The sequence below is a fragment of the Cuculus canorus genome, chromosome Z (assembly GCF_017976375.1).
Source record: "Cuculus canorus isolate bCucCan1 chromosome Z, bCucCan1.pri, whole genome shotgun sequence".
Classification (NCBI taxonomy): domain Eukaryota; kingdom Metazoa; phylum Chordata; class Aves; order Cuculiformes; family Cuculidae; genus Cuculus; species Cuculus canorus.
The window spans coordinates 39689656-39714215 of NC_071441.1; the positions used below are offsets into that span (position 1 = coordinate 39689656).

At 41.4% G+C, this 24560-nt stretch overlaps 1 protein-coding gene across 3 annotated transcripts in view; it reads right to left on the bottom strand.

Moving 5' to 3' along the window:
* Positions 1 to 24560, bottom strand: part of NTRK2 (neurotrophic receptor tyrosine kinase 2) — a 204582-nt gene that overhangs the window by 40268 nt on the left and 139754 nt on the right. For all 3 annotated transcript variants that reach the window (XM_054053741.1, XM_054053742.1, XM_009561637.2), the window contains 3 exons: positions 14499 to 14629; positions 6553 to 6725; positions 1727 to 1961 (listed from right to left, as the gene is read on the bottom strand). In XM_054053741.1, coding sequence (XP_053909716.1) covers positions 1727 to 1961; positions 6553 to 6725; positions 14499 to 14629 — 539 coding nt within the window. The remainder of the gene's footprint in view (positions 1 to 1726; positions 1962 to 6552; positions 6726 to 14498; positions 14630 to 24560) is intronic.

Sequence of the window (24560 nt, forward strand, 5' to 3'; positions counted from 1 at the left end):
TCAGCACTGGTGAGACCGCACCTTGAATACTGTGTTCAGTTCTGGACCCCTCACCACAAGAAGGATGTTGAGACTCTGGAGCGTGTCCAGAGAAGAGCAACAAAGCTGGTGAGGGGGCTGGAGAACAAGTCTTACAAGGAGCGGCTGAGAGAGCTGGGGTTGTTTAGCCTGGAGAAGAGGAGGCTGAGGGGAGACCTTATTACTCTCTACAACTACCTGAAAGGAGGTTGTGGAGAGGAGGGAGCTGGCCTCTTCTCCCAGAGGACAGGACAAGAGGGAATGGCCTGAAGCTCCGTCAGGGGAGGTTCAGGTTGGATATCAGAAAAAAATTCTTCATAGTAAGAGTCATTGGGTACTGGAACAGGCTGCCCAGGGAGGTGGTCGAGTCACCTTCCCTGGAGGTGTTTAAGGAACGGGTGGATGAAGTGCTTAGGGACATGGTTTAGGGAGTGTTAGGAATGGTTGGACTCGATGATCCAATGGGTCCTTTCCAGCCTTGTGATTCTGTGATTCTGTGATAAGAGGAATTTGGCTCTTTTTTATATATTTACTAAATACTGTTGGCCTTCTGAAAGAAAAGAAAAACAACAGAGGAGACTGTTACTTCTCAGTTGTTAAGTGGAATAACGCTCAATAATAATTTGTGTGCGTAGCTCCCTCTGCCCCTCCAAACTCAGCCAGATGTAGAGGCAACCTCATCACAGCCATCCCACCAACACTGATGCTGAGGTGATGCTCTCCTTTATTGACACAGCAGCCCAAATTGGATGGCTAAAGAAGACGTCTTCATTTTACCTCTAAGGAATTCACTTTCAATAAGTCATGTGAGAGGGAGATACAGAAAATGTGCTTAAATATGCTGAGTGACTTAGCTTACAGGATAAACTCTAGGGTTCATAATCTAACAGCCCGGCCACAGATTGCATTCAGCTAGCCACAGGCAGCTCATAGCTTCAGTTCCAATCATGAAATTATTAATGTGGCAAATACTGTCAACTACATAACTTACCACATTGTACAAACACAACAGTAACAGCAATTAATGTACACAGTCCTGTTCATCCTAGTGATCCTAGAAACCCTCTGCAAACTTCAGAGATCATTTGATGGCAATCAAGCTCAGAGAAAACAGACTTGGGCTAGAATGAACAAGTGTGATGGGCTGCACTTGCCCATCACAAAACAACTCTTCAATCATAAGCAGTAGGGCTGAAGACATGGCTTTTAGCAGGAAAAATATACAGGCAGCATTTCAGGTGCTGCGTATCTAACAATTTCTCTCCTAGTCTCTTCCTGAGAAAAATAACTGGTCCAGTATTGCTGTCCAATATTTACACCTCCTCTAGTAAACTGAAACATTATACAACACCCAAAAGTTACAATTTCCATGTGATTTGGCAATACATAAGAACATGTTTTCATAACTTCAAAGTGTTTGTCAAATTTGATTACCCACTACTTCTTTTTATCTGTTGCTGCTTCTTTCTGTAATTTACTATTAGAATATAAAGCAAACATTTATAAACACAGGACATGCCAACCTTACTATGGTTAACTCTCTACCAGCTTACCAAAACTTCATAAATCAAAACCAGGTTCTCCATAAGCCAGTCTCTAAATTACCTGATGGACAGAGGGTGAAGTGTAAAAGCAGAATCAGTCACATAAATGTGGTAAGACAACCGAACAAGATGTAGGTCACTACCAATTACAGCAGCTCACTTACCCTATAGTAGTCTGTGCTGTACACATCTCTAGACATCCCAAAATCCCCAATCTTCACCAGTAGGTTCTCACCAACCAGGCAATTCCGGGTAGCAAGATCCCGATGCACAAAGTGCTGGGATGCCAGGTAAACCATACCAGCTGCAATCTGCTGGGCAATGTGAAGCATCTGGGATTGGGTCAGCTCAGCAGGACGGTTGCCTTCTGCCATCAGTACTGCATCTGGTCCATGTGCTCTGCATCAAAATACAAGCAGATTAAGTGACAAGTCACTTGTAAGCTGGAGAGGTGAAAGGCATTACTGAGCCTAAAACCATAGAACTGACTTAATCAAATATAACAAAAAGGGTTGCAAATTCATTGGTAAACCAGGGGAAAGTTTCTGTCTTGGTTTTTCACATTTAATGTTTTCCTTCATTGTGTGAAAGACAGGTGGTATGTAAAGCATTACACAATAAGTTATATATTACTTGTGGAAATAAGGCACATGTCTTCATAACAACACCCCTCTGTCCGAAAGCACCACCTTTCTCCTGTTCCATTCTAGTAATCTCTTCTGGAGAAAGACTGTCCAGTGCTGCTGATTGGTAACTGAGGAAAACTTTATTACTCTGTAAGAGTGAAAGGCAATGAAGTGACATGCATAGCATCACTTTTGCTATTTCTGGCGTTCCTTGATTTCTGCAGGAGACAGGCCATGGACTCATCCATCTTTTCTTAAAGAAGAGGTAACTTCCTTCTGAGATGCCATCTGACAAACAAAGGCAGAAATCTTAGATTTACACTTCTAATTTCCTATCCAAATGCACAGCAGGAAACCATTTTTGCTTATTTCATCACAAAGAGTGCATCCTGCCTGAGATGGCAATTCTTGACAATAGGAAAAGGACACAATGCATGCACCATTTGGAACAACTAAATAGCTTCAGAAATACGAGCTTCTCAAGACCGAGAAAGTCCCTAAGATGCAATAATCAATGAGTTAATGAGAAACGCGGATACATGCCAGCAGAAGGAGAGCCATTTCACATTTGGAAAGCCCAGCTAAGTACCGGAAAATGTGCCTCAGCCATGTTTACTATGTTAGCTCTGGTACACGTGTAACGCCCTAGTATCTTGAAGATGCACATATAAACATTCCTACATACAACATTCTATAGTGAACATTACTAGCTATTCCTTATTTAATTTATGAGGTTATCTGGCAATTATTCCTCAGCTGATACAACTTACAACATTCTCAATATCACTTTTAATCCATTCCGTTATTCTGCATTTTCAGAAGCTCATTTTATTCCAATTCCTACAGACTATTCCTTCTAAGAGAACACCTTCCCCTCTTCCCTCAACCCCAGTTTCTAGGAAGAATGTTCTTCCTAGAAAGAATGTTCTTCCTAGAAAGAGGCGCTTCAGAGAATCAACTTTCTAATCAACAGAAGTGAGATCTTAATTCATCCCTAGGGAACGGGCACAAGAGTTTGGAAAAGAGCTGCAAATTAATCAAAACCTGTGAGATCAAACTGACACTATCTATTAGAAATACAATATTAAAATTGACCCAAGTGAAGAACTTCATGAGTAAAGTGACAGATATAAGAGAGAAATAAAGGAGGTTGTGTTTTGCGAGGACTGCATCTGGTACCATGCAAAGAAGCTCTCTGACATGGAATACATAAAGGCAGACATTCAACTAGTCTGGGTTGGGGAGAACAAATGGGAAGATATAAAATCTTCAACCAAAACTCAAAGCCAAATTTGTAGTGAAAAACACTGTACCTTTTCACTGTACAGATTTTTCCTAACTGTTTTCAGACATGAAGCTCTGAGTCACTAAATTAAAAACCTCTACCTTTTGCTAGCTTCCTTGAGGACATGGTCTGTATTCAATGAAACTTTTGGATCATACTTAGCACTCCAGCCACCTTGGTTGTCCTCTTGGTTCTGTCTGTAAATCAGGTACTCCTCACTGTCTGCAACAGCCAGGAACAGTGAGAGATTTCTTTGGATCCACATCAGCCTCCACTAGCCAGAACAAGCACAGGGCAGGCACGACTTGGAGGCTTTTGTCCTAGATTTGAAACAACCTTTGGCTCCATGCAAGGCTCATTTGCGTTAAATCTCGCATTCATTTTTCCCTGACAGCCTTTGGTGGCGCTGTAGGGTAAGAAATACAGGCTCTTACAGTCCTCTTATAACTAACCTCTGATCTGCAGCACAAACTGCAGCAAATGTAAAGGAATGACAAATTGAAGGTTAGGCTTAACAGCTTGTCCCAGCATAATCATTTTATGTTCTAAAGGCACGTGCTGATTAATAATGAAAAAAAAAAAAAAAAGAGAGAAGACCTAAAGTAGGAAATATACTGTTTGGAAAACTACCTTTCTGTATGTAATTCAAAATCAGACTTAGGAGGTAGGAAAACGCCAATGAAAATTAGGAAAGAGTAAGTATTTCTTACAAGATAAGAAACTATTTCTTATCAGCTGTGAATCTGGCTTCTTCTAACAGAAAGCAACAGCTCAAGGTCCACATGGAGATCTGTAACAAGTGGAGTCCCTCAGGGGTCTGTACCAGGACTAGTGCTGTTCAATATTTTTATTAATATAGTCAGCGACATAGAGTGCGCCCTCAGCAAGTTTGCAGATGACATCAAGCTGAATGGTGTAGTTGTCACACGAGAAGGATGTGATATTGTCTAGAGGAACCTGGACAAGCTGGACAAGTGCGTCTGTGTGAACCTCATGAGGTTCAATATGGGCAAGTGCAAGGTCCTACACCTGGGCTGGGGCAATCCACGTTTCAGTACAGGGTGGTGGACAACATGATTGAGAGCAGCCCTGTAGAGAAGGACTTGGGGGCACTGAGAAGCTTGACACGAGTCAGTAATGTGTGCTCACAGCCCAGAAGGCCAACCATATCCTAGGCTACATCAAAAGAAGTGTGGCCAGCAGGTCAAGGGAGGTGATTCTACCCCTCTACTCGTCTCTTGTGAAACTCCACCTGGAGTACTGTGTCCACTTGCGGAGTGCCCAACATAAGAAGGATACGGAACTGCTGGAATCGGTCCAGAGGAGGGCAAAGAAGACGATAAGAAGGCTGGAGCACCTCTGATATGAGAACAGGCTGAGAGAGTTGGGGCTGTTCAGCCTGGAGAAAAGAAAGCTCCAAGGAGACCCTATAGCGACCTTCTAGTACCTGAAGGGGACTACAAGAAAGCAGGGAGGGACTTTCTACAAGGGCATGAAGTGATAAGACTAGAGACAATGGCTTTAGATTGGAAGGGGGAAGACTTAGACTAGATGTTAGGAAGAAATACTTCAAGATGAAGGTGGTGAGACATTGGCACAGGTTGCCCAGGGAAGCTGTGGATTCCCCCTCCCTGAAAGCGTTCAAGGCCAGGTTGCATGTGGCCTTGAGCAGCCTGGTCTGCTGGGAGGTGTCCCTGCCTACGGCAGGGGCATTGGAACGAGATGATCTTTAAGGTCCTTCCAACCCAAACCATTCAATGGTTTGGGTTGTAGAATCATGTAGAATCCCATGATTCTACATCCAATATTCTGAAAAAGTATTAGGTTGGCATCTTAGGAAACTGCAGTTCTCTCCTGATCTGTGGCATAGGTCCACACAGGTAAATGTAAATGTCCCACCATGGTTCTGACAATATACTTAAATCCTCTGCCAGAGAGACAATCGGTCTGTGAAAAGTAGTAGCCTTTGGTCTGCATCCCCAGTTCAGGCCCTGGTCTCCTGACCAAACTGTCAGCCCCGCCAGTAAGGAAGGATACTGGTTGATGTCATTTGCTTTTATAATATGGCTACTTGTTCAGTGGAGATTAGAAAGCCAGGAAACCCATTTCACACAGGCTATCAAAAATGCATAACTGGTGACAGTAGCAGTCATCAGCCATTTCAGTCAGACAGAAAATCTGAATCCATTTAAAGGGACATCACTTCTGACTATTTTAGAGCTTTGTCACAAACACCTTTCCAAAATGGTAGTACGCCTAAGTTATCTTTGGCAGGAGAGATCTCAATACATTGAAACGATTTTGTGATATCACTTGATGAAAAGCCCACAGAGGACCTTGAAAGAACAGTCCCTTATGCAAATGGAGTTTTTTACATAAGAGCAAAAGCTCTCTCTTCACAGCTTATTTTTATGTCAACGAGTGCAGGCTAGTGAAGTGGCACATACACAAGGCCACTCTTCATAACTTCCTGGTTTATTAATTACCTCTTATTGTGAACCTTAAGTATCATCTATATATTTTTACTGCCTATTTCAATTTCTGATGCATATTCCTGTGAAATAAAGCTCTAATCCAGACCCCAAAATGTGGCATTTTCCATTGCACTGAAGTTTCTATGGCTCATAGTTTTATTGCACCAAATTAATGGCAGTCTTTCCAAAACACTAACAGGAGGGAAGAGGAACGGGGTTAGATTCCAAGAGCTCTTAGACTCCTACAGAGAGCTATAGGTGTTAAGTGGGATCTTACCAAGTGCTACCAGAAAGCCTGCAAGTAAATGACTCCTGCTGTAAGATTTATAACCAAACATTTCAGAATACACTGAAATATATTGAAAACAATATTTCTTTGGTTTCCATTCCTTTGCTGCAAAGTATAAGGCTTAATGACATTTCCAAATAGGTAAAGAAACAATGAGCCCCAGACCCCAGTACAGAATCCAGGAGTTGCACAGATTTGCAGTCTTAGGTGTTGGCATTTTCCAGTGGTAGTAGCTAATTTGATATTAAGTACCAGTAACACCTACCTTCTTTGCCCACTTCTGGCTTTCCAGCACAATATGTGTTTGTGGATTTACCTTAGAAATTTGTTAAGATCTCCATGCTTCATATACTCAAAGACCATGATGAGTGGGTCACCCTCAACACAGACACCATAGAACTTGACAATGTGCTCATGTTGCAGGTTGGTTAGCAGCTCTGCCTCACGGTGGAAGTCCTTGCGAGCATTGTCACTGGCATCCTTCAGTGTCTGGTGGAGGAAAAAAAAATACAACGATGGAAATGTTTGCAGAAGGTAGTGAACATGTGGAATAGCTCTATAAGAATAAGATAAGGACACTCTACTACATAAAGGATGGAGGGAATACTTTCTTAATAACTCTTCTAGAAATGCAGACGTGATGTTTAAGTGCAATTAAATAATGACAGTACAATTTTCATTCTCCTACCACACATCATCCCAAACAACAATTTTTCTCATAAGCAGATGTAGGAATACTCATGATCTTACTGTGCCAAGTGCTTTCCAAACACAGAAATATATTGATGTTATGCAAAAAATATACTAGTACACAGCTGGTTCATACTCTATAGCATTCAACTCCAGCATACTCTAATATCCTGTTGGTATTTACCTTTCCTGTAAATTCTTTAAAATAAAATTCTGCTCACTTCAAATACTTAGTGGGAATGTAGATGCATTCTGTATGTATTACTAATATCACTATCGCTGATGTTTGCTCCTGTGATTTGCTATACATTAGCAGATTTATGCAAGTGGATGTCTCTGGACTACAACTTTAAACCTGAGACTTCAGCCAGAAAATCCTTTGAAATTCAGTAAATCTAATCACATGCCTAAGACTGAGCATATGTATAAGTAACTGGAGGAGCAGTCCTAAATTGATAGAGAGAAAGTAGGTGCATATCAGAATTTTGTGGTGTCAATTTTTCCCACATGTATCAACATTGCAACAAATAGGAAGTTTAAATGTTGTATATTGAAATAATGCTAATTTAGCTGCCACACATAGGCAGTTTGGGATCGCTTCTTAAGAACTACACTTTCTGAGCAAGAAAACACTTTAAAGCACAGAAAAAAAAAGCAAATTCTGACACAAATTAAAAGAGAAGTAATTATAATTGACAATATACAATGACAAGGCTCTACTTTCAAAAAGTACAGTGCTTGTGCTATAGTAATTCAAAGAATATTTTTAAAACAGTAAGAGATAACAGGTTACAAAAGCTGACAAATTATTATTCACAGAAACTGATGTCTGGACTCCATACCTCTGGACTTTAACTACACCTAGATTTAATACAAAGTAGCAGCATAGGAGGATGGCAAGGAGTCTTTTCTCCTAGCCATCTATCACTTTATTTTCTACACTGAGTTCATTTACAGAATATGGCACCAATCACACTCACCAGAACAGGCACAGAACACAATGATACTGTGCAATCATTCTGCCAACAAACCTGGCTTTTAGCTGCAGTAGTCATGATTTATTCAAGATTTGTCTTTTGACAGAGACACTTCTGTCCACTTTCCTAGTATTACATGTATGCATGTATGAAGAATGGACTAAAAGATGACTGTAAGAGAGAACACTTGCTTTACTGGTGAAACTGCAACCACAGGTCTCAAAAAATGAACAGCCACCATAATAAGGTCCAGATGTGGGGACAAGAAGCAGGGCAGACTGGATAACCATCTACCAAGTTCAGGGGCTTTCCCTGTATATTTCAGATTCTATGGATTCTTGAGGGAATAGAAAAATCTCGTGCCCCAGATATTCCTTTCCTGAGGGACCCACTTATGAATTTCATGTGTCTCCAGGCCCAGAATCCTTCTTTGATAAGTTTTACTTATAATCATGCCACAAAAATATTGCATCATCAAAGCTTCACGAGCCATGATACAGTAGTATACACAGCTATATCATCTAAGGTCGATATCAAATTAGTACCTCCCTATGGTCCCCACACAATCACATCTGAACCAAGCAAAGACTGAAATTGAAATGTCTTGCAATGCTTTCTGACTCTGGGATAATGCTTTAAAATGATACAGGCACCAACCCAAAGTCCAATCTATGCTATATAATGAAATCACTGGGAACAATTCCGCTGTAACTTGAGTTTCCTCTGGTGGTTTAATGTATAAAGCAATTGCATTGTAATTCTTCCCAACAAAAGAATTAGAAAAACAATTCATATAAACCACATTTTTAAATAATAGCAACCTGGGGGGAAAAAAAGCAGTTTTTTTCCCCTGGATAGACAGTAAGGATGCTGATAGCTCTGTCCTACAAGGATGGCATATTGTATGTTTCAGGAGATGCCTTTTATCTCACAGAAACAGCAAAATTATCATATGACAGAGCAGTTGCCATGGCAATTACACATTTTCTGTCAAACAGCAAAATGCAGAAAGGTCTAAAACCCAGGTAAAATTCAGGTAAGTTTTCTACTACCAAGGGATGATTTGAATTGCTATCAGACAACCACTGCAAAACCCCCTTTCATTAGTTTATGCAGCGCACAGTATAGATAAAATGCATAAGAAACAGCTGACACAGGTAGGCAAGGAGGAGACTGGAAATAATTAATAAGCACATAGCATTTACATAGAAATGACATTGACAAATGCATTTAGCTTGTTCTCCATGCAAGAGAAAAAAAATGAAACCAAAAGAAAACCATGAAAGTACAAAGAAAGAAGAAGACATATTCATTACTATTATCATTGCTGACAAGTATGCCAAAGCTCTGCATTCAAAGCTCTCTCACCAGTCAATAGGAGCTTTTTCCAAGTAGGAACCACGCATACTTTCCAACCACTCAGGCCAGAATCTAAGGAAGAGGTACACACTCCCTTGGGCTTGGGATCCCTTGACTGTTAGGAGCTCCATATCTGCTGAGTTCATCCTTGTGATAGTTAGACTGCCAGCCTGCACTTATTCTCCCTCCACAGAATCCTGTATTCACATATCATCTGCAAACTGCTAGCTCCTTAGTCCACTCCAACAGCACAGAGCAGCATCCATGGGCAACTCAGAGCAAGAGCAAGCCTCTCGCCAACATCAATGTGACTTAGTAATGAAACTCTCACAGCAGCTGTCTTTGATACTGTTTTAGCCTTCTCCTATGAAATCATTACTATTCCCCATCATCACACAGGAGCTGAGTGTTATACTTCCTCAGAAAATCATAGAATCATAGAATGGTTTGGGTTGGAAGGTACCATAAAGATCATCCAGTTCCAGCACGCCTGCTATGGGCAGAGACACCTTTCACCAGATTACATTGCTCAAAGACTCATCCACCCTGGGCTTGAACACCTCCAGGGATGAGGCAGTCACAACCTTCCTGGATAACCTGTTCCAGTGCCTCACCACCCTCCCAGTAAAAAATTTCTTCCTAACATCTAAATCTGTTCTCAACCCCACTGACCATGTCCAAAGACATCAGTGTCAATACTGACTCCTGTGGAACACCACTCATCATTGCTCTCCACTTCGACATTGAGCCTTTGACTGCAATTCATTGCATATGACCATCCTGTCAATTCCACATCTACCATGTAGTCCCTCCGTCAAATCGATGTCTCTCCAACCTAGAGACAAGGATGTCGTGTGGGACAGTGTCAAATGCTTTGCAGTCCAGGTAGGTGATATTGGTTACTCTTCCCTTATCCACCAATTTTGAAGCTCCATTGTGGAAGGCCACCAAATTACTCACACATAATTCGCACTTAGTGAAGCCATACTGATTGTCACCAATCACTTCCTTATTTTCAATGTGCTTCGCCAGCTTCCAGGAGGATCTGCTCAATGATGTTGCTGGGCACAAAGATGAGACTGACTGGCCTGTAGTTCCCCTGATCTTCTTTATTTTTTCTATTTTAAAATATTGCGAGTTATGTTTCTCCTTTTCCAACCGGTAGGAACTTCACCAGCTTGCCATGACTTCTCCAATTTGATGAGTAGTGACTTAGCAAATTTATCCACCAGTTCCCTCAGGACCTGTGGATGCATCTCATCAGATTCCATGGACTCGTTCATCTTCAGGTTCCTTAGATGGTCTCGCACCTGATCTCCTCCTACAGTGGGTGGTTCTTCAATCTCCCAGTCCCTGACCTTGTGTCCTGCAACTTGGGTGGGGAGGCCAGAATCCCTCTCAGTGAAGACTGAGGCAAAAAAGTAGTTGAGTACCTCAGATTTGTCCATATCCTGGGTAACCAGGTCTCCTATTTCCTTCCAGAGGTATTCCCTGTACAGTCTCCCTAGTCTTCCTTTTACCACTCACATGCCTACAGAAGCTTTTCTTGTTGTCCTTGATGTATGTCCTTGGCCAGATTTAATTCTATAAGGGCTTTAGCTTTCCTAATCTGATCTTTGGGTGCTCAGACAATTTCTCTGTATCTCTTCCAGGCTGCCTGCCCTTGCTTCCACCCTCTGTGGGCTTCCTTCCTGCATTTGGTTTGTCCAGGAGTTCCTTGTTCATCCATGCAGGCCTCCTGGCGTTCTTGCCTGATCTCCTCTTTGTTGGGACGCATCACTCTTGAGCTTGGACAAGGTGATCCTTGATCACCTTGCAAGGTGATCCATGCAATCCAGGAACCTCCTGGATTGCATGTACCCTGCTGTGTTGTCCCTTCAATAGATATCAGGGTTGTTGAAGTTAACTATGAGGAATAGGGCTTGTAAAAGCAAGGCCACATGTATCTGTCTATAGAGCGCCTTACCCACTTGTTCTTTCTGCGCTGGTGGCCTGTAGCAGACCCCGACTATAATGTTACCTGTATCTGCCTTCCCTTTAATCATGACTCGTAGCCTCTCAGTCAGCTCTTCATTCACCCCCACATAGAGCTCCCCACACTCCAACTGGTCATTGACATAAAGGGCAACACCCCCAAATGAAGGAGTAGTTCAGACCGCTATCTGAACTGAAGGCCAGAAAAGTTAGGGACCTTTGGTTTTCTTCAAATGTTCATCACATCATGCACGCAGCAGTTTGTAAGCTCAACTCAATCCTGGAGCAGAAGAAGATGAATATCCCTCCAGCCTCCCAGGGGAGCCAAAGGCAGCTACTGACCTGTATCCTGACAGTTACCCTCATATCCAGCTCCAGCCAAGTTAAACTAGTGCAAGACTATGCCTAGTGATCCAATCCCACAAGGAGACAGTACAGATCAGGTCTGAACAATCATTATGGCATGGCAAAATGCCCTGCAAGGAAACAGTCACTTTTCCTTCCTCCACCCTCTGTTCTTTAAAAGTGCTCACAGCAAATGGTGTATAGAAGTGATGTATAAACTCACCCAGGAGGAAGGGTATTATAATGCACATGCAAGTAGCCTAACCTGCAGCTAAGCCTTTTGCTCATAAGGTTTGACCCACAGAATTAACTTTTGAACAATCACAACTCCCTCCAAAAAGCCTGAGGGTTGAAAGAAACTTAAACAGATTGTCTTTCTCCTCTTCCAAGAAGTAAAAGCTCAAGCACTTTGTGTCATTTATGCTAAGCCTGATTTTATACCTTCCCACATTTTTCTCGGTCTCTTAGCTCCTTTAGGAGCTCCTTAAGCTTCTGCAGCAATGTCAGCATTTCAGATACCAGCTGGCTGAAAAGAAGGAAGATGCGTGTAGAGTCTGGTAGTGGTACTGAGGGCCAGGCATGAAACACACAGTTGTCCCGCAACTGTGCAGGTGAGACTGCCTTCTTGCTGCCTAAATCTCCCTGGCACCACCTTACTGCTCACCAAATAACGTATTCCCGCTGGGATCACCGAATCTATTTCTTGGAGACAGGTGTGTTGTGGTTTTGCTAGAGGCCTGAAGCTCTGTAAAACCCTTGCTGTGTGACAGGAGGAGCTGCCCTCTGCTGCTGGCATCTAGGTCTACTCCTCTAATGCTAACTGCTAAACCATGTCACCAGCAGTGAAGTGGGGATGTAGTCCTCTTACTAGCTAGGTCTCTGTACACCAGTGAGGTTCCACCCCTTGACCTCCACAGTGACTGAAGGACACATGTGAGCTACAGTTTGTATCACAGGGAAAGAGCTAAGTGCCAGGCAACTAACCTCTCAGTTATACAGGGATCAATCCAATGGCACAATTCACCAAAAAATTGCTCTTTGATGGCAGCCCAAGTCACATCTTCAAGGGCCAATGTGAGAAACATAAAATGGGCATAGCATGTTTTCAGATGTACTTCTTCCCACAACTGCCTGCAAGACCCTTATTAAGGAAACTGTACAAAGAGTGGATTTGAAAAAAAAAAAAAAGCCAAAATATTATGAGGACTGGTCCAGAAAAGTCATAGATCTGTCACTGAAACTCATGGAAACATCTCTCTCTTCAAAGGCTGAATGCTCTTCCTTGTGAATTACACTGAGAAAGAGCAGCAGTGTGAGAGTATGGTACAGTATTTAACAGCCAAAGTGCCAGGATCCATTTGGTCAGGACTTTCAAAGGAAGTAAATGAACAGAAAGACTTTCATTTTGCTATCAAGCAATTCCCTGAAGTGATAAAGGAAAGGCAATTGCCACTCTAGCTTCACCAAAATACAATAGAAAATTCATCCAGATCTAGTTGTGTCATCTCCTGCTTCTTGCTTTCTCCTGTCTTTGATATACCTCTTCAGGGCTTAATTTTTTCAGTCGGAGTTGACTGACTGAACAACTCTCAAGTATCAAAAAGCATGTAATCTTGACAAACCCCCTAAACTTGTTATTTTTGAGGAAGCAAGAAAGCCTCTGCAAGACCATACTCCTTTCATGTTCTCTCACTAGCATATCCAAAACTCTGTTTCTTGTTTCCAAATTAAAAAAGATGATCTACTCGATTACTTTTACTGTATGGGTTGATCCAAAATATACATGACTGCCTAATTGAGTCTGGTCATATAACATTATTTTCTGATCCCTAGGCACACTCCAAATTCTAAATGTGTATTCTCCGTGAATTTAATGAGATACTTCAAATGCTGAACACCTTGTTCCGCTTTTGAAAGAACACAGATGGAGATAAAGAGATTGTTGCCAGGGAGACTCTGCAAACTCTTATGAGTGTAGCTTTACTGATATAGCTTTCTAGAATATGTCCGTACTGAGGTTGACAACCAACCTCAGCCCTTCCATTTGGGGGGACAAAAAGGCTTGGTACTGTGAAGCAGGTGGTGTCCAAGCTCTGAGATCAAGCTGGAAACCTTTGTACTCCTTGGCAGATTCCGAATGTACTATGTAGTCTGTGCCCTACTAAACAAATGATCACACAAATGACAAATGAAAGAAGAATCACACAAATTACTTTTTTTTTTTTTCCCCTCCAGAAATGTGAGAATTATTCTGCGTACTTGAAACTCCAAGGTTATGGCTGTTTTCATGCAGCTTCCTCCTCCTCTGGACTGTATTTTGGGAGAGTTGGCTGGAGCTGCATAATCAAGAATCACTCCTCTAGGTCTTACATAGCATGACTTCTGGATTTCCATATATCAGTTTTAAACAGCACATGAAAATACTATCCACAATTTTGTTACAAATTTCCTGGCAGCTGAATTAATGACAATTACCCAAACATAATTTCAGTAGCTGACTAAAAGAATAGCACAATCTTGAAAAAGAAAGGCCTTCTTTGACTAGCATTTATACACACAGCCTTTTCACTTAGCTGGTAATAGATTACTTCTCAGACACACATATATGTTACACGTATTTCTAATGACCTAGACATTATTTTTCACTAATCATATTTTAGATAGATCATAAAAGATCTTGTCCCTTTGTGACACAGTCTGTTTCTCCCCTTTTCCTTATGAAATTAAGCTCTCATTTTATAATCCACAGCAAGATATAATATTGCATTCTCTTAACACTCCATTAGGCCTGTGAACTCTTCCATATATATCAGAACAGCTACGCTGGGCTACAGAATAGGTAAACACAATCATTTACAAGTAAAATAGCCATTAGTTTCAACCATGAATTAATAATGGGAACCCTAGACTCTTTTACCTTCACTGCCACCAAGATCTTGTCCTGCTCAGGACAGAGGTTATAGCATTCCGCCAGAAAGACTTTCCCAAAGGCTCCTTCTCCCAGTTCTCTTTTGAGGACAATATTGTGGCGTTTGATGTGCTGCACAACTGTGGAAAGAAGACAAAACGGAGGTCAGAAGTGAGACGCATGGCCAGGATGGGAAGGTGTCCATGCTTACAGCCACATGGAGATACATTTCCCTTTAAAGTAGAGTGCATGTTGTAGAAGGAATCAAGGTGCCAATATGTCATTCATTAATGCTTTGTCCAAAAAGACTCAGTTAATATATTTATATTTGGCACATATTATATTTGGTGAGTGGCACGTAAGAAGACATGGAAATAAGAATTACCTAGGAAAAGTCCATTTACCATTGTGTTAGGATGACTACTGCAAAGCATATGTTACAGCTAATGTTGTTTTTTTAAAGCGTGAAGACAAAGAATCAGAAAACAAACCAAAGTTTTCTTACACCACTTCATTTTTTTGTACCTCTAACAATAGGCGAACTCTTTCATCCAAGTCTAAAAGTTTTAAAATTATCATAATCCAAGAAAACAAAATGTGTCCTCTTTCGTCTCAATCCAACTTACTCTGTGCTCTTCTTACCACTAGTTCAACTGTTTTCCCTCTCTTTGCCGTACTAGAGCTACAAGATAAAAATTTCAGTCTTGAAAACACGATTTACAGTATTGCTCTGAAGCAAAATAAATAAAAGATGGACAAAGATTCTAGACATCATAGCAGACAGAGCTGTAGTTGAACTGCTGACCAGAATCAATTGACTCAGATATTAAAGTCCTTGAGCATTTTCATTCAGCTAATTTCACGTTTTCCTTTCAGCATGAGTTCTCATTAAAAGATTAAAAGATTGTACCAAATATTGTAGAATATGTTATAAATTTGCAATGTTGAAGCTAAATAAAGCAGCTGTAAGGACAGTTCAACCACCCAGCTCATAGGATTGACAGCTTGTGCTGCTGAAATTGTACAAAACAGTCAGCATCTGTTGGTGTATTTAACCTCAGTGCATTTAGTTGCTTCTGTGAACACTGAAATTTAACACTGTCTTGATGAAGCCTATTTGCAACTTAAATATTCAAAACAGTGAAGTAAAGAGCAGTGGACAAGCATCAGGCCTACTTCTGCAAAGTCATGAACCTCACCTCAGCTGCTTAACTCCAGAGGCCAGGACTGAACCCTGCTGATAATTTAGGATATATTCTGATGCAGACCAACCTTTGCCTGCACATTTGGCCATATGTCTGTTCCAAACTGGGTGACCACTTATGCAGAAACCACCTTGCCTCCACTACTAAAAGACGGAAAATGGAGTGCTGCTGGTAACAGCACTGCAGAGACATGGCACAGCCTTCCCCTCCTGCTGTCACCAGCATGTGGAGAAAGGATTCACTGACTACAAGAGAAAAACACGTTTCCTACATTCTGAGCCTGTGGTGATGTAACTAGAGTGCACTGCATATAAATGCACTTCGTATCCATGAGCATGGGAGCCCGGTGCTGCAGCAAGCCAGAAGAGCGAGAAACACCTCCAGGGCACCTCCATTATCAGTCTGCTAGGCAGGCAGTACACCTGAGGAGGTGGACCTCCATGAGACCCAGCTGACACTTGCCAGAAACCCCCAAGCCAGCACACAAGCAGGCCAGCTGTGCCCTGGCAGTGCAGTGAAGAAAGTCAGCTTCTCCCCATAACACACCAGACTTGCTCCTGTCCCCACAGATGGCAGCTGCAGGGAGGGCAATGCCCACCCCCTCCTTTGAAGTCAGGCCTGACGGCAGAGGCTACACATCTCCTTAACACACATGAAATGAGACTGCAAGGTACCACATTTGTCTCTCTTGATAAACTCTCCTCTACCCTAAGATTAAATTTTATCATTGTGATACATTTATATGAGCACGCTTTGTTTGGCCAGCGATACAAGCAGCTCCCCCACAGTCAGCAGGAATTTGCTTTTTATTTTCATTTCCTCCTAAGCTTTGGCTTTCAAGGAAAGCACAAATTATAGTCAGCACAAGATATATTTGAACCAAAACACATCTTATCCCCATGCATGCGAATTAACTGGCATGCCTTGCCTTTGTTAATACTGGTCACAAAGCATACATGTGAGAAGGACTGCTGCCCCAGTATGCCGCCTGAGCACAGGAGCTTGGCACACCTTGTGACCTGTGTTTCCAAAAATGCTAACTAATAAATGAGTACTCCCCCTACCCCTTGCCAAACCTGCCATTCAACCCAGCCTCTTGAGGAATCCTGTTTCCCTCTGCTTGATCAGTATCACTAGGAGGATGCCTCTCTTCCTTTCCTAGAGAGAAAAGTTCAGCTCCATGTTACCAGTGTCACCATCTTTAAATGTCCACAAACCCACAGACAGCGAGCAGGGCTGAGATCCTGTCCTACTAGCATCAGCAGCAAAACTCCAACAAAGGCATTTCATTTAGGCCTCTTCACAGCTGCCAAAGACCTTGTGATGAACACGGTCAACTTCCCGAATTTGCATGGGTCCTCTCCATTTTGAACCTAGCACACACTCAATATTGACCCTAGCAGTATGAAGTTCCTGGAGGACTTCACAAACAACAGAGTAAAAATAAATAAGAAACATAGCAACAACTTCTCTGTAGTACACTTACAGCTGCTACTAAATGCTCTTCTGAAAAGCAACCATTTGAATAAACAACCCATCTCATAAACCAAACTCTTAAAACCAAAACACAGCAACACACAGAAGAGATATGTGCAGAATATATTTACAACTTGTCACGCTCTATCTATCCGTTACCTTTCTGAGCTTCACCAAGTCACTAAATAAGTAAAAACCGACACTGAATGCAACTAAATGGGCAGAGATTAAATCTAAGAACAACGTAAGAAAATCAAACACATGATGTGACAGAAGTACGAGCTAAGGAAAAATTCCATTTACCACACTCAGGGCCTCAGTCATAATGACACTGTCTTCGGTGGGAGGATATTTCAGCAGGAAATACACTCAAAAACTCAGGTCAAAACCTGCTTTCAGTTAGTATCAGGATAAAGCCAATTATCTCTGTTGAAGTCCAAGAGATTATACCAGATTTACATTGAAGAAACAAAAACTAATTTGGCCAAAGATGTGGCATAACTGAATTACCAAAGAATTGGTCTCACAACATCGTCTCATAGGCAAAGACATACAAATATTCAAAGGGTGGTTATGTATTTTCATCTTTTTGACTCTAAATGGTGATTGCCTTTGAACTGCCATTTGTACTTCTAAAAGCACATCATCCAGGGTTTAAAAGATCTCATCTGATTACTGTAAAAAATATGTTACATTAAGCTAAAAGCTAAGTCGAGCGTAAACACTTAAGAGAAAAATGAAACAAAAGATGAAGTGAGACCAAGCAAAGTAAACAAGGGTAAAAGCTGAAAAAGCTGTGGTGTTAAATAATAACCACACAACCGTGCCCACAGAAGCAGGGGGTTCCCACAAATGACTGCACGGAATTGGCTGGCAACAGGAAGTACAACTGCAGAAAAGAGGTCTCTTTTCATCTCAAGGTTTCAGGGATATCCCACCAACAGAGCTGGAATTCTAGGAATTTCACTCACTAACAAACAGGACGTCACACTAGAAATGACACACTGAAGCCTTATCCTGCAAACACTGCCTGCAGGCATGGGACTGTCTTCCATGGTGAGGCTGAAAACAGACAATCACAACACGTTCCGGAGTGGGTCTCAGCAAACAGGGGCAATTGAGTATCACCTCACCATATTGAATTATGGAGTTGGAATTGACTGATTTCAGTCACAGCCAGCAGGACAGCCAGCTGTATAAATTACTAACATGTTTCTGCATGTAATTAGAAAGCAAAATGCTGTGACAGAGTGTGCGTGTTTTCCCACTGGTCACAAACAAAAGGTCTGAACATTTTATCAACATACGTGACCAATACATCACCTAAGCTCACCTTCTACACAGCACAGAGTATAGTACTGAATCAAATGACTTGTGCTTGGCAGGAGATTGACTCCAGAAAGCAGCTGCACCAGTCTTGATTTGAAAGTCTGAGCTATTTACTTGCCCTAATGTATAACCATTTTCATTGCAAATAAAAATGCACGCCTTTTTCTTTGTTTCTTAATTTTTAGCTTGTCTGGCTTGCATCTCCCTCACTTAAGTTTTAGGAAACTTTCTCTGCCAGCATGAGCAGCCCTTTAAGGTCTGGTGTTAAATACACATAATCAACGCTCTTCTTAGTAAGGCAAAGAGATGGAACTCCTCCCAGGAAATCATCTTCTCCAGTTTGCCAGTCATTTTCATGGCTCTTCTCTGAAAAAAAAATTTCAACAACCTTTTAAAAAAAGTTGTTTCCACTTTTTTTTTTTCCAACTGGAAGCCACATTCTTATAGTACCTTCCACAAGGTTGTGATAAAATCGGCTCTCTATATCTCTTTACATCTAAAGAGCGCACTAGTCCTTTTAAAGTTGGGTCACATAAAAAGCACTTGTGATACTGTAATCGAGTGAGGTGTTCAAGATGAGACACATTAAAGCATACCACATAACTATGCAATTTTTGTGCTATAAGTTTCAGATGTGTTCCCACGTGCCTCATGAGGAGAGGAGAGGAGAGGAGAGGAGAGGAGAGGAGAGGAGAGGAGAGGAGAGGAGAGGAGAGGAGAGGAGAGGAGAGGAGAGGAGAGGAGAGGAGAGGAGAGGAGAGGAGAGGAGAGGAGAGGAGAGGAGAGGAGAGGAGAGGAGAGGAGAGGAGAGGAGAGGAGAGGAGAGGAGAGGAGAGGAGAGGAGAGGAGAGGAGAGGAGAGGAGAGATCCATGCTTAAGGAGAGGCTGCAACAGCAACTCACTGCTTGATGGACAGTAAGCACCACAGCAGACAAGCTCCACCATCCCTGTTCACTGAACTACCAACACTAGAAGATCCTGCTGTGTTGCACACCCCCTTAAATCATCTGCTGAGTCTGCTTTCTAGGGTAATGCCCAAAATTTTGCTAGTGGTACACACGTGGAACATTCCTGATGAAATATGCTGTGCCAGATCTCTGAGAAGAGAATGAAGATCTTCAAGACACGAATTAATGAGGCAAAGTAATACTATAAAGATATTTACAGGTGCATAAGGAAAAAAACAGCAACAGAAAAGACTCAGCTTGTGATGTGGCATGAGATACCACAGAAAGATGTTTTGCAAGTTTCTTTATTTCTTCTCCTACAACTTCTCTTGTAATTGGGAAGACTCAACTATTTCTAAGATGTTGCTAGGAAAAACAGGTGCAAAATGGATGAGTGATGGTTCAGATTGTGTACAAATTGTACAGTGCTTGTTATTGACATAAAAGTTACTTCAGAGAGAATCCTTTAGCAGAAGGATACAAAATCACTATAAACAGCAGACAGCAAGTCTAGCATGACGGCCATCAGGTTCTGAAGGAGCAGCGTCTCTACAGTTCTGCATGCTATTGCCAGAATCGAAATCTTGGGACATTAAGATATCAACCCTTTAACATGCAATAAAAGCCAACAAGCACTTTTTTTTTTTTTTTTTTAATGTTTTAACCTAGTAGCATTGCTTGGATGCAGAAACAAGCCAGCTCAGTTCTGACAGTGTATTTTTCATTATTTGATATATTTATCCCATACAACATCCACCGCTTATTATTCTTCATATATTTTTGTATAGTGCTGTTGTTTAATTTTTACCACACAGTGGAAACAAATTCTCAAGCAAGTCTGGTCCCTAGCTGTTGCAGGCACAAGCAACCAAACAGCATGTTTTCATATGAAACATCCACAGCTGAGACTCAACTCACATCTCTTCAACAGAAGGAAAATAAGCCAGTGGAAAACCTACTCCTCGGGTACTTTTCTCTAAATGAAACGTGTTGGGACAGGCTATAGAAAACTGAATATGGAGGATCCTCAAAAGAACTAGGGCAAAAAGCCATTAGGACTTTGTCACATTACCTGCACAATTTTAGCTTCTGATTCACTTTGAATTTTGTTCTGGTTTTTTTTTGGAAAAGAATAGTTTAATTCAACAGTTGTGTAACAGTTACCCACTTGGTGGCCACCAATGACTTGCCAGATTTTTCACAGGCATCAGACTCCAGGTGACCTTGAGGAGACATTTAATGGGCAAATTGAATAGGCAGTGATCTTCCTCGAAGGCCTGGTGACAAGAAAGGCAAACTTGTGAGCAGACACAGGAATGGCAAAAATTTCCAAAGATTTCCTAGTTGTCCAGAATTAAAACTGAGGATAAATCCAGTAAGACTGTGACTGCTGTAGCTTAATGTTTCAGTTGCTTCGTTTACAACTTATATCCTCACAGAATCTACCTTAAACCCCGAAGTTCATATTGTCCTGGCTGAGAATTAGGCTTCCCTTTGTGACATAGTGCCGCAACGCCTGAAAACATGCCCAGTCCTTCCTCACTTGCCCTCAGTGGCAGGGGCACCACAGTTCTTGCCCACCATAAACTCATTTTGCTGTAGATGGCACAGCATTTCTCTGGCTGAAACATAAGTATTTGCTGCCTTTTGTTGATTTTTTTAAATTTCTGGTGAGGCATTTTATCTTATCCTTGTTACAATAATTTATTTGTTTTAGTTGGCCAAGATCCTCTCAGTTTGTCTACAGACAGGCAAATTGACATACTTGATTAGATCCTTATAATCAAAAAAGAACTACTTAATAATAAAATATAGTAACAATGATATAATTGTTTCAAATGCATAAGCTTTATGAGCTCAATTCACTTTTCAGGAAAACAAGAACGATGAAGTCAATGTTTTTTCCAGGCTTGAATTGGCCCTTGCATTTACTAAGTTATACAAGACCCTCAAGCCTTAGAAACCCAGAACTGGCCTTTATTTCAATTATAAGTATGGATTAAATATGGATTTGATCTGTAACATGCTAAAACTATTGGGATATATGAGAATAACTGAAAGCTAAATCTGGTGCTCTATGTTTGGAATAAATAGATGACACCAATCACTCTGTGTTTCTCTTTCTATGCTGCTTTCAGCCTACTAACAGTTTTTCGGCACATTATGGTAAGTCAACCTTAAGCAGAAAACTACTAGAATTTTCACCAAACACTGCCTTTGCAAATGTGTATACACTTACTTTGTAATTGCCAAAATCTTCCAAAAGACTAATGATGGTAAAACTTAAAGGCTAAAACTGTTAAAGGTAAAACGATTAAAGGCTGTGTGTATGATCTTGTATAAAACCTCTGCTATTACTATTTAATTGTAGCAAATCTGTTCCATCTTCCACGTTTAAGTTAACTGGAGACAATGATCTCACCACCACCACCCTTCTCTCAGCTCAGAACAGGAAACCTTTTCCCTCAGCATGACAGTAATCTTCAGGCATCTTCTGTGCTGCAGAAAGAGAAGCACTCAGCAAAGGATGAGGAGGTATTGTGTAGTGTATCACATATAATAGACACCTGCAGGCAAGAAAGGCTAATAAACATACTGTCTTCAAAGTATTAACTCTTTTCTATCTCTGTTTTCAGAAACAGGCGTAGTCTCAAAAGTATCCCAGGATGCCAATTTGACAAGAACCTGAAAGAAGCATCATGCATTCAGAGACTGAGCCATACTCAAGCTTGGCCTAGGCATAAAGGTGAAATCCAAAGGAGAATGCCCTGCTTTTGGTGTAGGTTTCTTGGTTTGCATTTTCTCTTCTCACTTTAAAAGGAAATAATTTTGTACTTCAGTATAAGGGAGGACAGAAGGGTTTTGCTGGCAGCCTTTCAAAACGAAATAAGAAGAGTAAATGAAGCTTTCAAGCCTGTGAAGGAATAAACCGTATGCTTAACTTACAGTCCCAAATTCTATCCCATTATAAAAAAAAGTACAGCCTTAATTTTTACCTTTTGCTGAACTATTTTACTAAAAAAAGAGCACAGCATCTGATCTGCCATGTAAGATGGGTAGGTCTGCCCTGCTGCAGCTAATTATGCATGGAAAGAATAGGGAACAATAGTGAAAACATTGTAGGAGAATGACAGAACCCAGACTTTCATGTATCACTCTTAAGCAGTTTATGCTTTCCCTAAGAATTTTTGTCTTGCTTCAGAGCATTTTCCACAGTTCTATCAGGCTGCAGCACACTGCGTGGCTTTCCATGAGGAAAGCTGAATCTTATGCACGCCCATGTTTTACTTGCTTTGGGCCAACTGAGGTAAACTCTTCCACCAGAGAGAGGTTCAACCTCTGCCTCTTTAACTGCACACAGTTAGGGGTCTGCTGCTATGTGGTTCTTATGATTCTGTGTGTACTGTACCCTTTCCTGGATTTTGCTCTAAGTGGCCTTTAAAAACAGAGAAAAGCTACAGGTTTGTTATCTCTGAAGAGGATGCACAAAAGACAAAAGACAACAGGCACTGCAAACAAACAAAAGAAAAAAAATTTCTTTGTCTTTTGATCAGATCCCTGTACTATTGACTGAGCAACAAAACCACTGGTAAGCAGAGAAAACAAGTCTAGAGTCTTCCTATGGACTGAAAAAGCAAAGAACCTTTTTGCCCTCTGTCCTCCAGGGAGGTAGAAGGGGTTAGCGCTAACCATTATACTGCCCCAAAGCCCCATGCAACAGAAGACATGAGCAAAACAATCATAAAAGGTGAACAGACCTGAAAAAGAGGTTATTCTCTTTTACAGCCATGCTGTTCTTCAGCATTTCCGCATCCTTCCATGGTGAGGCGTTTGTTGCTCTGCTTCTATTTCACTGACAGCCTGGCACAACACTTTGCTAGGGCATGCCATCTACAGAGGCTTATGTTACCATAGGGCATTTTCCCCTTGTCCGTGTTACAGTTCCAGAATCCCAGTTCTTACGGATAACAAACACAGCTGCAACTGCCAGCATATGCATGCAACTACACCCAGAACGTTTGTCTTTACTGCTGGGCTGTGCCAGATACCTCTTCTGCAGCTACAAAGCAGTCAAAAGATTATTACGTTGCACTACCTTCACACAAAAGCCCTCTGAGTTCTCACTTACGGGCCACCCAAATGAAGTCATGAAGGGTTTGCAAGACTAAACACGCTGAGAGTTTTTCAGGATCAGATTCTCAACAACTTCAAAGAAAAGATTACTTTTATTTTGTCTTATTGCACATATACTGGAAAAAAATTCTTCCTCTGTTTCCACATGAACACAACACATGCTTCATTTTTCAAGCTTAAAATCTGCTTATCGTAGACCATGTCACCTTCTCTGCTGACCTACTTCTTCCGTCCTGCATCCTCTGCAGGACTAAGGTAGTAAAGTGTATGTTTGTTGCACGATAACAACACAAACTGGTCCATGTGCAAAGGTAATGAGGTTTCTACAGTCTAGGTGACTTCTAAGCATTCTCCGGGGTCTGACAACCTCCCCAAGTTATAGGGAAGGATGCAAATGATACTGTGTCATGCCTCTTGCGTTAAGCTTTGCTTAAGCAAACAGTGGTGCTCCAACTTGGAACTGCTTTGTTAATTACACTAAACTGTAGCCCAGTTCTCACAAGACTTCAAAGCCTTTTTTAATAGCAGCAGGATAGGTGTCTATCCTCATTTTCCTGACAGAAAACCCAACCTGCCTCATGGACACTGTCTTGCAAAAAAATGTTACACATTTTCTCTTCTCCCCTCTTGGATCTCCATGTTATATTCGTGTAATACAAAAACCAACACATCTGGTTAACACTTCTAGCAGAGAATATGAGAAATCTCCTTTCACTCACTTCAGGACCGGACTGTGTTTTCTGTCTGTTGAAATTGTGTTTATATTTCAGATAAATAAGGAGTAGGAGTCCTTTTTTGCTAAGGCAAGTTGGGTGAACAAGCAAAAGTTTCAACTACGTATAGTCCTTTGTAACTGATCTGCACAACATACAGCCCAGAGCCACTTACCCTTTAGTAGATCAGAGGCAATGCCATGCTCCATATGGCTTTGTGGCTGTGGGAAGCTAGGCAATGCCATGCTCTTCATGGCTCTCTGGCTG